This window comes from Chiloscyllium plagiosum, unplaced genomic scaffold (genome assembly GCF_037043375.1).
Source record: "Chiloscyllium plagiosum isolate Xiang-an unplaced genomic scaffold, Cpla_swu_hap1 HiC_scaffold_4, whole genome shotgun sequence".
Taxonomy (NCBI): Eukaryota; Metazoa; Chordata; class Chondrichthyes; order Orectolobiformes; family Hemiscylliidae; genus Chiloscyllium; species Chiloscyllium plagiosum.
In genome coordinates, this window is record NW_028270142.1 from 127,815,940 (window position 1) to 127,829,978 (window position 14,039).

General features: G+C 38.5%; 1 protein-coding gene across 3 annotated transcripts in view; it reads right to left on the reverse strand.

Annotated features, from left to right (window-relative positions):
• Positions 1-10,964: 10,964 nt before the first annotated feature.
• dennd3a (DENN/MADD domain containing 3a) overlaps positions 10,965-14,039 on the reverse strand; it is a 105,905-nt gene continuing 102,830 nt past the window's right edge. For all 3 annotated transcript variants that reach the window (XM_087986650.1, XM_087986647.1, XM_087986649.1), the window contains one exon: positions 10,965-12,672. In XM_087986650.1, the coding sequence (XP_087842776.1) occupies positions 12,478-12,672 (195 nt within the window). In that variant the 3' untranslated portion in view covers positions 10,965-12,477. The remainder of the gene's footprint in view (positions 12,673-14,039) is intronic.

Consider the following 14,039-nt stretch of genomic DNA (forward strand, 5'->3'; position numbering starts at 1 on the left):
CCAGTCTGAAAAGCAACCGTCCACTACCACCCTGTGTCTTCTACCTTCAAACCAATTCTGTATTCAAAAGGCTTTTTCTGCTTGTATTTCATGCAATCTAACTTTGCTAACCAGTCTCCCATGAGGAACCTTGTCAAACAACTTACTGAAGTCAGTATCGATCACATCCACCGATCTACCCTCATCAATTGTCTTTGTTATTTCTTCAAAAAACTTGATGTACCTAAAGAAAGAAAAATGGCAACATTGGCAGTGGGGCACACGAATACCTGCTTTCCAAAACACAGCCCAGTATGCTCCTAAGATCAAATATATTTCAGCAGCACAAAAGCCACATGAAGCAGAATCCTTCAGTGTTTTTATTTTGGAATGTACTCCTATTGAATGGCACTAATGCTCCTGATTGGAATGTTTTTTTTCACATTGAGAGTGACCCTGTCCTACACAAACACTGCAGGTTGTATAACAAGCCCCAGGCACACAGTGCAACTTGTTCTGCAGTGAGGTTTTAAAATTTATAGCCATCTATCCTTTGGCAGTTCATTTGCTTTAATATGTCTGCACCTGTCACTCTCTTACCTCCTCGGCTGCAGGAAAATCTGATCTGATCCTATCCCTAGCTGTCATTTGTAAACTTGAAATATAGAGCTCTCATTCAAATCCTTGGCTTCTATAAAGGTATACATAGATATCCCAAAGATGTTAAATGCAGTCCCAGAGAAAAAATATAATGCCTGGAATAAAAGGGACAGGAGCAAAGGGGAAATCAAAGTTGACAGGAATAGGAAGCAGGGAGTAATGGTTAATGGATATTTTCAGGTTGGAGGAAATTTTGTAGTGGCGTTCTCCAGGGGTCAATTTTGAAAATTTTGCTTTCCTGATATGATCTAGATCTTGTGCAGGGAATAATTTTAAAGGTTGCAGACAAGACAAAGACTGAGAGCCCTGTAAACTGTGAAGAGGGTAGTGTAGAACTTCAAAACTAGATTAAGTTGGTGGATAAGTGGCAGATGAAAATTAATGTAGAGAAATGAGAGATTATATATTTTGATGCAAAGAATATGGAGTGACAGCTACTGTTTTAAATGGTGTGCAGAAGCAGAAAGACCTAGGAATATATGTACCTGAGTCATTAAAGAAATGTGCGTACAGTATTCTAGGCTTCATTAGAAGGGTTGAGTACAAAAGCAAGAAGGTTATGCTGATAATTTATATATAATGCACTACTTAAACCTAAGCTGGAGTGGTGTACTATTCTGGGTGCCATATTAGCAGAGGATGTGAACGCATTAGAGAATGTTTGTTTGAGAATGGTTCTCAAATTTTAGTTGCACTGTTGGTTGGAGAACTTTTGGGGCAGTTTTTCCTGAAGAGAAGACTCAGGAGATCTGATAGTTTTTCAATTTTGATATTGAAAACTTCAATGGTTCTATTACAGATTAACCAATGACATCCCTTTATCTTTAATTCCCTATGATAGCTGTCAGTTCACTCAGATAGCTGGTTTGTAATAGAGTAATGTCACCAGCGTTGGTTCAGTTCCTGATGAAGCTACCAAAATGTTGCATTGCCTCTGAGGCATGCTGACCATGAGGTTAAATCATCACCAGTCTTCTGTCTCTCTCATAACAGAGCAGGACTATGGTGACTTTACCTTTTTCTTTTAAGCTCCCTGTGCCAATTACATAACATAGCTTTCTCCATCCTTTTTTAACAAGGAAAAAATTATAAAGAATATGGGAGGATTTTGACAATGATTCCTTATAACAATTTGATAGTTACGCTGTGTCCCTCCAGTGGCAAAGCAGAAAAACACACCTCTTGTTGCAGTTCAGTAATAATGGAGTAAAGGATTGCAGTTCTGACTTAATATCTTTAATAATGAAAAAGTTCCCTAAGGGGATGGTGACACTAGTAGTATTATTAGACCACTAATCCAGAGGTCACAGCTAATGCTATACGCATGAGTTCAAAAGACATCAACTTAAATTGATTTTAAATTTAAAATAAATTTATTAATATATCTGGAATCAGAGGGTATTCTTAATGGCGACAATGAAACTGGTTTATTAATGTCCATAACTGGTCTGCCTTAGTCTCCAAAAGCAAATGATGTGGCTCTGGAGTGACTTGATGGGTGAATTGACCTCATTCCTAACTAAAACACTTTTTTTCGATCTACCCAACAAGGAAAGTTGTCTAGGTACGTCCTGTTAGTTACAACCTTATCAGCTCATCTTCAGTAAAGTTTTTTTTTGTTCACTTGTGAGATGTGGGCGTCGTTGCCTGACCAGTGTTTATTGCCTGTCCTCACTGCCCTTGAGAAATTAATAGTGAGCTACCATCTCGAACCGCTGCAGTTCACATTGAACAGACCCACAATGCCATAAGGGAGAGAATTCCAGCAACGCTGATATATTTCCAAGTCAGGCAATGAGTGACACAGAAGGGAACGTGCAGGTAATTGTGTTCCCATGTCTCTCCTGCCTTTGTCCTCCTTAGATGCAAGTGGTTTCATTAGAATTCCTGCAGTGCAGAAAGAGGCCATTTGATCCATTTTAGTTTGTGCCAACCTTCCAGATAGCAATCCACCCAGACCCAGTTCCCCACCCCATCCCTGTAACCCTGCATTTACCATAGACAATCAACCTAATCTACACACCTTTGGACTGTGGGAGATAACCAGAGCACCTACAGGAAAACCACTCATGCACAGGGAGAACATGTAAATGTGCAGTCACCCAAGGCTGAAATTAAATCTAGATCCCTGGTGTTGAGACATCAATTCTAACCACTGAGCCACTGTGGTTTGGAAAGTGTTGTCTAGGGATCTTTGGTGAATTTCTGCAGTACATTTTGTATGGCATGAATGTTACTTGCTACTTGTCAGCCCAAGCCTGGATATTTTCTATGTCTTTTTGTCTTTGGAGATGGACTACTTCAGTATCTGAGGAGTTATGAATTGTCCTGAATGTTGTGTAATCATCGGCAAACTTCTGCCCTTGAAATGGAGGGAAGGTCATTGATGGTACAGCTGGAGATGGTTGTGCCTAGGATGCTACTGTGAGGAACTCCTGCAGAGATGTCTTGGAGCTGACGTGAGTTACCTCTAACAACCCTGACCATTTTCCTACATGCCTGATAGAACTCTAAGCAACAGAGTTTTCCTAGATTCTCATTGACTCCATTTTTGTTAGGACTTATTGATGTCACATTCAGTCAAACGTGGTCCTGACGGCAAGGGCAGTCACTCTCACATCACTTCTGGAGTTCAGCTCTTTTGGGATAAATTGGGTCATTAATGGTACTATCAAATGGCCACCTACATAGTAATAATCTGTTCATTGAGGCTCAGCTTGGGTTTTATGTGGGGTACATTGCTCCTCACTGCAATGCTGACTATGGGGCTCTTTCTCAGCCTGCCTCACTGCAATACTGACTACAGGACACTTCCCAAACCTGCAGATATTACATTTAGATCCCTATCTAAATCATTGATATAAATCATGAATAGTTGGGGTCCCCGCATGACCCTTGTCACTACCTGCCATTCAAAGAAAGACCTGTTTATTTATAATTTGAAGATGCTGGTGTTGGACTGGGGTGTACAAAGTTTAAAAATCACACAACACCAGGTTATAGTCTAACAGGTTTAATTGGAAGCACATTAGCTTTCGGAGCAACGCTCCTTCATCAGGTGGTTGTCTTACAATTGTGTCCTCCACAACCACCTAAGACAACCACCTGATGAAGCGGAACTCCGAAAGCTAGTGTGCTTCCAATTAAACCTGTTGGACTATAACCTGGTGTTTATTTCTACCTTGTTTCCTGTCTGCCAACCAGTTTTCTATCTATATCAATACACAACCTCAATTCAATGTGCTCTGGTTTTACATGCTAATCTCGTATGTAGGAATTTAGCAAACACCTTCTGAAAGTCAGTAAACCACATCCAAGACCCCCCTTACTAACTTTACTAGTAACGATGAAAACTGAGTAGATTCGTCAAGCATGATTTCCCTTTTATAACTCCATGTTTACTCTTTCTGATCCTTTCACTTCTTTCCCCAACTGCTTTGCTTATAAACCTTATCTATGGGAATTTCCCTACTTCTGATGTCAAGCTAACCAATCTATAGTTCCCTATTTTCTCTCTAGCTCCTTTTCTAAAAATACATAGCTACCATCCGTAGTAATTGTTCAGAGATCTAAAAGATTTTGGAAGATAACAACCAATCAGCCATGATTTCCAATAATAGGGAGACCAGAATTGCACGCAATATTCCAACAGTGGCCTAACCAATGTCCTGTACCGCTGCAACACGACCTCCCAACTCCTGTACTCAATACTCTGACCAATACTCTTCACGATCCTATCTACCTGCGAGTCCACTTTCAAGGAGTTTTGAACCTGCACTCCAAGATCTCAACAACAACTCCCTAGGATCTTACCATTAAGTGTATCAGTCCTGCTAAGATTTGCTTTCCCAAAATGCAGCACCTCGCATTTATCTAAATTAAACTCCATCTGCCACTCCTCAGCCCACTGGCCCATCTGATCAAGATCCCATTGTAATCTGAGATAAGCTGCTTCGCTGTCCACTACACTTCCAATTTTGGTGTCATCTGCAAACTTACTAACTATACCTCCTATGTTCATATCCAAATCATTTATATAAATGACAAAAATAGTAGACCCACACCAACCTTTGTGGCACTCCATTGGTCACAGGCCTCCAGTCTGAAAAACAACCCTCCACCACCACCCTCTGTCTTCTACCTTTGAGCCAGTTCTGTATCCAAATGGCTAGTTCTCCCTCTATTCCATGAGATCTAACCATAAGAATAGTAATATCTGGATTACTCCCGGTGCTATGAGCTAGTGAGGTCAGGAATAGGAGGATAGAGCAGATGAATGCATGGCTGAGAAGCTGGTGTATGGGAGAAGGATTAACATTTTTGGACCATTGGAAGCTCTTTTGGGGTAGAAGTGACCTGTACAAAAGGACGGATTGCACCTAAATTGGAATGGGACTAATATACTGACAGGGAGATTTGCGAGAACTGCTTGGGAGGATTTAAACTACGAAGGTGGAGGGGGTGTAACCCAGGGAGATAGTGAGGAAATAGATCAATCTGAGACTGGTACAATTAAGAACAAGCGAGTCAAACAGTCAGAACAGGCAGAGACAAAGCAGAGAACAAGGTAGGACTGATAAATTAGACTGCATTTATTTCAATGCAGATGAACTCGGGGCATGGTTAGGAGCATGGGACTGGGATATCATAGCAATTACAGAAACATGGCTCAGGGATGGACAGGACTGGCAGCTTAATGTTCCAGGATACAAATACTACATGAAGGATAGAAAGGGAGGCAAGAGGGGAGGGGGAGTGGTGTTTTTGATAAGGGGTAGTATTACAGCTGTACTGGGGGTGGATATTCCCAGAAATACGTCCTAAGTCATTTGGGTGGAACTGAGAAATAAGAAAGGGACGATCACCTTACTGGGATTGTATTGTAGACCCCCTAATAGTCAAAGGAGATCACAGCTATCTGTAAGAATAATAGGATAGTTATGGTAGGGGATTTTAACTTGCAAAATATAGACTGCCATAGTGTTAATGAGTTTAAATGGAGAGGAATTTGTGTGTACAAGAAAATTTTCTGATGCAGTATGTGGATGTACCTACTCTTGGGAAATTAGGCAGGGCAGGTGACTGAGGTGTCAGTAGGGAAGCACTTTGGGGCCAGTGACTGTAATTCCATTAGTTTTAAAATAGTGATGGAAAAGGGTAGACCAGATCTAACAATTGAAGTTCTAAGAGGAAGGGTAGTTTTGACAGTTCAAAAGCCTTCAGAAATGAGATAAACGAGTGTCCAGAGAGCATATATTCCTGTTAGGGTGAAAGGGAAGGCTGGTAGGTATAGGGAATGCTGGATGACTAAAGAAATTGAGGATTTGATTAAGAAAAAGAAGGAAACATATGTCAGATATAGACAAGATAGATGGAGTGAGTCCTGAGATGAATAAAAAGGCAGTAGGAATGTACTTAAGAGGGAAATCAGGAAGGCAAAAAGGGGATGTGAGATAGCTTTGGCAATTAGGGTTAAGGAGAATCCAAGAGGCTTTTACACATACATTAAGGACAAAAGGGTACCTAGGGAGTGAATAGGGCCCCTCAAAGATCAACAAGGCAGCCTTTGTATGGCGCTGCAGGAGAAAGGAGAGATACTAAATGAGTATATGCATCTGTGTTTACTGTGGAGAAGGACATGGAAGATTTAGAATGTTAAGATAAGAATTTCTTATATTAATTTGTGCGATTAATTCATCCACTTTTTGTGAATGCTCCAAGCCAGAAGACTTTTTTTTAAAAAAAAAAGACATTCTCAGTCCTGTTCCATTTTCTTGCACTGTGGTCATGTTCTAATTTTGGAGGCAAAAGTGAGGACTGCAGATGCTGGAAATCAGAGTCTAGATTAGAGTGGTGCTGGAAAAGCACAGCAGATCAGGCAGCATCCAAGGAGCAGGGAAATCAACATTTCGGGCAAAAAAATTTTGCCCTTGGATTCTCTGCTCTTTTCTTATTTCCCATTCTGTCTTCTGTTTTTGCTGTCATTTCCCTCTATTCTGTTTCTGAGCATAGATTTCAATCTCCCTATTATTTCAGTTTAAACCCTCCTCGTTCTAGTCTTGCCCAGGTGCAACCATCCAGTTTGAACTGGATAATATATCGGTGCTGAGTCCGCTGCTTTTCATCATTTATATAAATGATTTGGATGTGAACATAGGAGGTATAGTTAGTAAGTTTTGCAGATTACACCAAAATTGGAGGTGTAGTGGACAGTGAAGAAGGTTACCTCAGAGTACAATTATCAGTTGGGGCAACGGGCTATGGAATGGCAGACGGAATTTAAGTTAGATAAATGTGAGGTGCTACATTTTGGAAAGGCAAATCAGAGCAGGACTTGTGTAGTTAATGGTAAAGTCCTGGGGACTATTGCTGAACAAAGCAACCTTGGGGTGCAGGTTCATAGTTCCTTGAAAGTCAAGTCGCAGGTAGATAGGATAGTAACGGCAGCATTTGATAGGCTTTGCTTTATTGGTCACAGCATTGAGTTTAGGAGTTTGGATGTCATGTACAAGACATTAGTTAGGCCACTTTTGGAATATTAGTTGTAATTCTGGCCTCCCTCCTATTGGAAGGATGTTGTAAATCTTTTCTGAACCTTTTAGAGTTTCATAAGAATGTTACTAATGTTGGAGGATTTGAGCTATCAGGAGAGGCTGTTTTCCATGGACTGTCCGAGGCAGAGGGGTGACCTTTATAGAGGTTTATAAATTCATGAGGGGCATGGAGAGGTTAAATAGACAAAGTATTTTCCCTCGGGTGGGCGAGTCCAGAATGAGACGGCATAGGTTTAGGGGAAGAGGGGAAAAATTTAAAAACGGACCTAAGGGGCTACTTGTTCACACAGAGGTGGTATATGTATGGAATGAACTGTCAGAGGAAGTGGTAGAGGTTGATACAATTACAACATTTAAAAGGCATCTGGATGGGTATATGAATAGGAAGAGAAGAGTTTAGAGCGATATGGGCCAAGTGCTAGCAAGTGGGACTAGATTAGGTTAGGATATCTGGTTGGTATGGACGAGTTGGACCAATGGTCTGTTTCCGTGCTGCACATCTCTATGACTCTAATCAATCACACAGCTGTTAGCTGTGAATGGTCTTAGTCATTGACAACTGTTCACTAATCCACAGTCCAATTAGCCACTTGTAGGGAAAGTGGTTCCTTCTGTTCTACCATTCTCACAAAATGCAACCGAAATCATCTCATTTGGATTCTACAAAATGCCATTAGCAATAGTCCAGAAATTCAGAGTCAAGCATTTGCTTCTGAAATGAAACAAAAAAGATAGTAGTATGTATTTATTAAAAATATGCAATATCTGAGAAATACAAGTATGAGATATGACCAGTGCAGCATTAAAAAAAACATTAATGTACAAAGCATTTTGTATTTATATAACAATTTCAATTTAACATTTGTGAAAATAAAAACCATTTTATATGGCCCATTAAAGAAACTTATTTTGGTTTTGATCACACTCACTAAATGCAGCTAATTTTGCTTAGGTTTACTATCAGTTACATTGTGGTTTAAAAAACATTCTATTTAACAGCTTAACTATCTGAAATAATGTACTGTAACAGGTAATAACAAACGTGCAGTAACCTCTTTGATAAGAAAAGAACAATCCCTCTGTGGGTAAAATGTTAAATACCTTTTTCTATTATGACTTCAATAATACTCCTGGGATAAAATTTATTTTTATTTATTAATAACTGACATGAGTTCTTTCAAACTACTAAAACGCTAATAAAAAGCCATTTTGAGCTGCGTTTAAAAAATGGAATATTGGTGCTTGCATTGGGTGATTGAGCAATATAACAAACACTTTACATGTATTTGTTGCAATAATAAAAACATATACAGCATGAGAAGAGAGTGCTGACTAGTTAGCATAGAGATGTAGCAAGATCTTTTAAATGTCAGTCATAATGAGCTAATTAAAGGCAGGTAACGTCTGAATTGTCAGAGCAATGCCATGGGAAATGGAGCAAGAATGTATCACAACAACATCAGAACTCCCATATCACATGAATGATGATTTGATGCGGGTAGTCTTGATACGTCCTCTCACAATGTCTATTCATGAGCCTGTCGATAAGCTCTATTTTGCAGCAAATGAAACTGTTGCAATTAAATGCATATATTGGCCATTGAATGTAGGCTTGTGGCAGATACTAGCACAGAATCCATTGGCAATTTTTTTAGCTAACACATCAAGGAAAGGGATCTTGTTTGATGCCTCCTTTTCAAATGGTAAACCTAAGCGCAGAATGGAGTTTACTAAATTGAGTAAAGATAATCTTTGATGCAGCTACGGATTCAAACATTGCAAACGTGTCACTGACTGTTGGAAGTGTTCAAGGGGTGAAAGATTCGTCATTATTCGATCAAAAGGGCGCATTACTATAACTGAAATTTAGCTTGACTACATGATCTATCAAGTTCATGAGTTTGATGGAAACAGATTCAGACACTGGTTGCACTACATTGCCAAGATATAGTGATAAAATATAAATGTGAATGGTTTCCTAGAGTGGTAAGTAAGCTAGCAATGTCAAAAGAGTACATGGACACAATACTGCTCTTGATATGTATGTTTTGCAGGATATACAGTAATGTTTCAGAGCGTACGTGGAAAACAAGAATTGGCTGCACTAGCTCACACTCAATCATTTGACCAATTCATGTTCTGCACAATTACATCATAGATCAGTGTAAAGGGACATCACTTTGGTATGTCTCGGGCAGCTCATATGACAGGATTTGTCCTCCCAGGTCACCTTATCCAATCATATATATCACTAGAAAGATCATGAGCCCACCAAATGTCTTTGCAACTTGCCCTCGAGCGTAGTCTGTATGTTACAAGAAAGAGAGTTAGAGACAGCCAAAACCCTGCTGCTTCACCCTAACCAATCAGACTCTACCTGCCTAGTATGAAGTATGAGTTTAATCAGCTAAGATTGATATTTACCAAGTCAACCATGAACCAGCAAATCAGCACTCTAATTTCATGCTATATTAATTTTTGGTCTTTTCCCAAGTCAGTTTCTTGCATTCCAATTCTGATTAATGCAAGGTGAAAATCTTCAACTGTAACTCTTTTTAGCAATGCTTAATTCTGTACTACCAAGCAATTATCAATAAAGAAAATCAGCATGACTTTTACCAAATGCTGCATTTTTCGTTCACTGCATGTTTTAAAAATTGTAATATCGCTGTGCCAGGCTAAACATTTACATTAAAACAAAGGCAGAAACTTCATAACACTATAAAGATATAGAAGCAGAAGTAGACCATTTGGCTCATTGAGTCTGTTCCACCATTCAATGAGATCATGGCTGATCTGATGATCTCAATTCCACTTTCCTGCCTTTCCCCCATAACCCTTAATTCCCTTATTGATTAAAAATTTCTATGAGCTTGAAATATATGTAATGACCCAGCCTCATCAGTCCTCTGGTGGTAAAAAAAATTAACAGATTCACTGCCTTCTGACAGAAGAAATTCCTTACCTTTGGCATAACTAGGCGACCTCTTACTCTGAGATTATGCCCTCTGATCCTTACGTGGTGAGGCCACTTTTAGAATACGATTCTGGTCGCTCTTCTATAGGGAGCATGGTGTTAAACTTGACAGGATGCAGACAAGATTTCCAAGGATGTTGCTGGGACAGGTCAGTTTGAGTTACAGGGAGTGAATAGGCTGGGGTGTTTTTTTTTCCCTGCAGCATTGGAAACTGAGTGGTGACCTTTTATACAGGTTTATAAAATCATGACTGGCATGGTTAGGATGCATAACCAACGTCTTTTTCCTATGGTGGGGGAGTTCAAATCTAGAGAGCAAAGGTTTAATGTGGGAGGGGAAGATTTATAAAAAAGGACCCGAGGGGTAACCTTTCCATGCAGAGGATTGTGTATGTATGGAACAAGCATGTACAATTACAGGTACACAATCCTTTATCTGAAAAGCTCCAAAATCCAAAATTTTTTTGTGGAGTGTCATTTTGGGGTGCAAACAGGTGACCTAATTCCACACCCACTCAAACCACATCACTCAGACGTGACATGGCAGCATGGCCCAGCACTGGTAGGCATCAATTCTGTCTCAACCTTCATGCTATTCACACATGTGTCTGCTGTTCGGTAATTTATTTTATTTTACTGTGAAAATGTCATTTATTCCAAAATCTGAAAAATTCCAAATTCTAAGAAACAACTAGCCCAAAGATTTCGGATAAAGGATTGTGCACCTGTACAACATTTAAAAGGCAGCTGGATTGGTACATGAATAGGAAGGGTTTAGAAGGATATCGGGCAAATGGGATTAGCTCAGACTGGGATACAGACATAGGGAGAATGTGCAAACTCCACATAGATAGTGGCCTGAGGCTGAAATTGAACCCAGGACCCTGGCACTATGAAAAATCAGCGCTAACCACTGTGCGACTGTGATATCCCTTTCTTATGGTGTTATGTCAAGTACAATTAAATCAATCACAGGATCATAATAGGTTTACTGATTTGAGTGGGCAGGGATTGGTAATGATATAATTTTCTTTGGAAGATTGAGGTAGGTGGGTTGTTTTAACTTAAGAAAAATTAGGAACAGTTGAATAATGTTCTGCAATTAGCAGCCTTTATATGTTAAGCATAATATAACAGATAATAGATGCAAGGCAGTGAATTATATTCTATGCCTATATTCAGATTATTTAAAATATGTCTGATCAAACATATTAAAATTTATAATAGACACATGGAAATAATGGAAGTATGCGCTACGGGCAGTAAAATCAGAGGTTTTAGACAATCGCCCCTCAACAGCTAAAGGTCAAAGCTCAAAAAACTGCTTGGTGTTGTATTGACATTTTGTAGTTTTCAAATACTTGCAAAAAAAATTGGTGTGTTTTGTTTCCCTCTGCAACTGAATTGATCAGATAAATATTTTCAGATCTTATACATACTATTAGATAGCATTACAAACTAGATAGCACTAGAAAAAAAGCATTGAAAGCAGCTCATTAATGATATATTAATTATATTACATCTAATCTTCAAGCTCAAGTTTGATTTTTGCTTTTAAATTGCAATTAATTTCTTTTTATAGCCTTTCTTCACTTTTTTAATTCCTCACTCCCTTTATAAATTATTAGTTTGCAGAGTGACCCCTACAAAACCCTTAGTAACTGTGAATACATGAAAAATACAAATGAGTAATAAATTCCAAATTTACACATAAAATTGTTGCAATTAAATACTAACAAATAGTATGCAGAATACAGAAAATCTGAAATAAAAACAGCAAGTGTTGGAAATACTTAGCAAGTTTGGTCATTGTCCTGAAACATTTCTCTCCACAGATGCTGCCTGATCTATGGATTTTGCATATTTGGCAATCTAATTAGCTTTTCTTTGGTTAATTTGTTATGTGAAAGGTAATAAATATATATGATTCGATCAAAATATAGTGTAGTAGAAAGTGAATTATGTTCAATTGCGCAATGGAAATAATACAATTCAAGTTAACCCAAATCATTCCACTTCAGCACCAATTTAAAACATTTTTGTCTGCACTATGTAATTTCAAGAGGAATGAATCAAAGTGAAAAAATCAAATCTACTCTTATTAGTGCAGATTTGTAATGATTCCATATAAAATAAAAATATTTAAGTCTCACTGTTGCATGCATTAAGTAATTCTGTAGTGCAATGTTTTTGTTTCAGACATACTTTGAAAAGCGTTATTGAATAGATGGGCCGAAGTACAGGAATTGCATGCTTCCCTCAAATGAGCAAAGTTCAACACAATAAAAGGCATGCCAAGATGATAAATTACCCCACATTCCAGATGGCAATTTTCCCATCTTCTTTGCCAGCACCACTAATAACATATCTGTCTTCAATACTGCACAGTACTCGAACCATGTCTACATGAGCCACCAGTTCCTTTTCCACACTGCATTTGATTGTGTCTACCACATAGATTTTCCCTCTCATTTTGTCTGATCCTTTGCCTCCAATCCAGAGCTGAAAGAGGTTTTTAAAAATTATATGTTATTAGTCACTTATGTTCCTTTCAACATAGCATTAACTAGTTCCAACAGAGAATCATTAGCAATACCTAAACTCTACTTTTTTTATTAAAGAATTATGATTTTGTCATACAATATTAAATTTCACTGTTCGTAAGTAGAATTTTGCATGCAGAAAATAGTCAAATACCTCATCTAATCAATTGTTTTTGTATTTGAAACTGGTAAAAAGAAACACAATTGCACATAAGTCAAGTAAATCTAACAGTTAAAAATATTTCTCTCCAAACCAAAGGGGAAAAAAAAAGTGGAATCGAGATGATATTTGACCCCACAAGACCCAACTAAAAGATATCTTCTAATCAACCTGTTTAGGTGTTATTACACACCACTGGAGTGCATAGGACTCTAAGTCAGGCCTTCTGGCTCAGAGGTAAGGCTCACTGTGCCACAAAAGCCCTCGATAGCCAGCTTAAAGCAATACTATTAAACCAGCTAGTAGAAGATAAATCAGCAAATGAAACCCTACCAACATAATGATAACCTGCATGTACATGATAAAGGAACACAAGATTGTTTAGATCACTGGAGGTTCTCAATAGGGGAGGTATTTCTTGATGCTTTGAAATAAAGGCAAACCAACATGAATTCCTTAATCGGAATATCAACATCGCAAAATGAGAGGTATTTCCTTATGCTTTGAAATAAAGGTAAACCAACATGAGTTCTTTCATCGGAATATCAACATCTTTTCTCCACCAACATAAATGCTGCCCCTTCCACCCTTCACCAGCTCAGATGAAGAGTCATCCAGACTCGAAAACATTAGCTTACTCTCTCTCCATTGACGCTATCTCCATCATTTGTTGTTTTCAGTACAGATTCCAGCATCTGCAGTAATTTGCTCCTACATGAATACTGATTGACTGACTTGCTACAATCTCTGATGCTATTTGTCTTTGAGAGGGGTTATGAAAAAGAAAATATTAGTAGAAGAATGATTATGAATCTACACTTAGTGCCTAAATTGAATGAGGATGGAATTGGAAGGCATTTTACCTCAATTGAGAAGATTACCAGGCAGATGAGGTTGCCAAAAGAGGTTACAAGATATTTTGACAGGTATAACTAGGACTGTGAATACCAGCCTGTCAAAAGAACAAATCTGCAGTGTGAGAACAGACAGGCAATACTTAATGCTTATGAGCTTGTACCTGAAGCTTGGCAATTTAAATTTATGATGACATGAAAGAAACTTATGGAATTTGTAGGGGAGAAAGAAATGTTTTGGGATTTATGGTTTGGATCACTTAGAGAAAAAATTAAGAATTTAAGGCAAATTTTAACAATGGAAGAATTCAG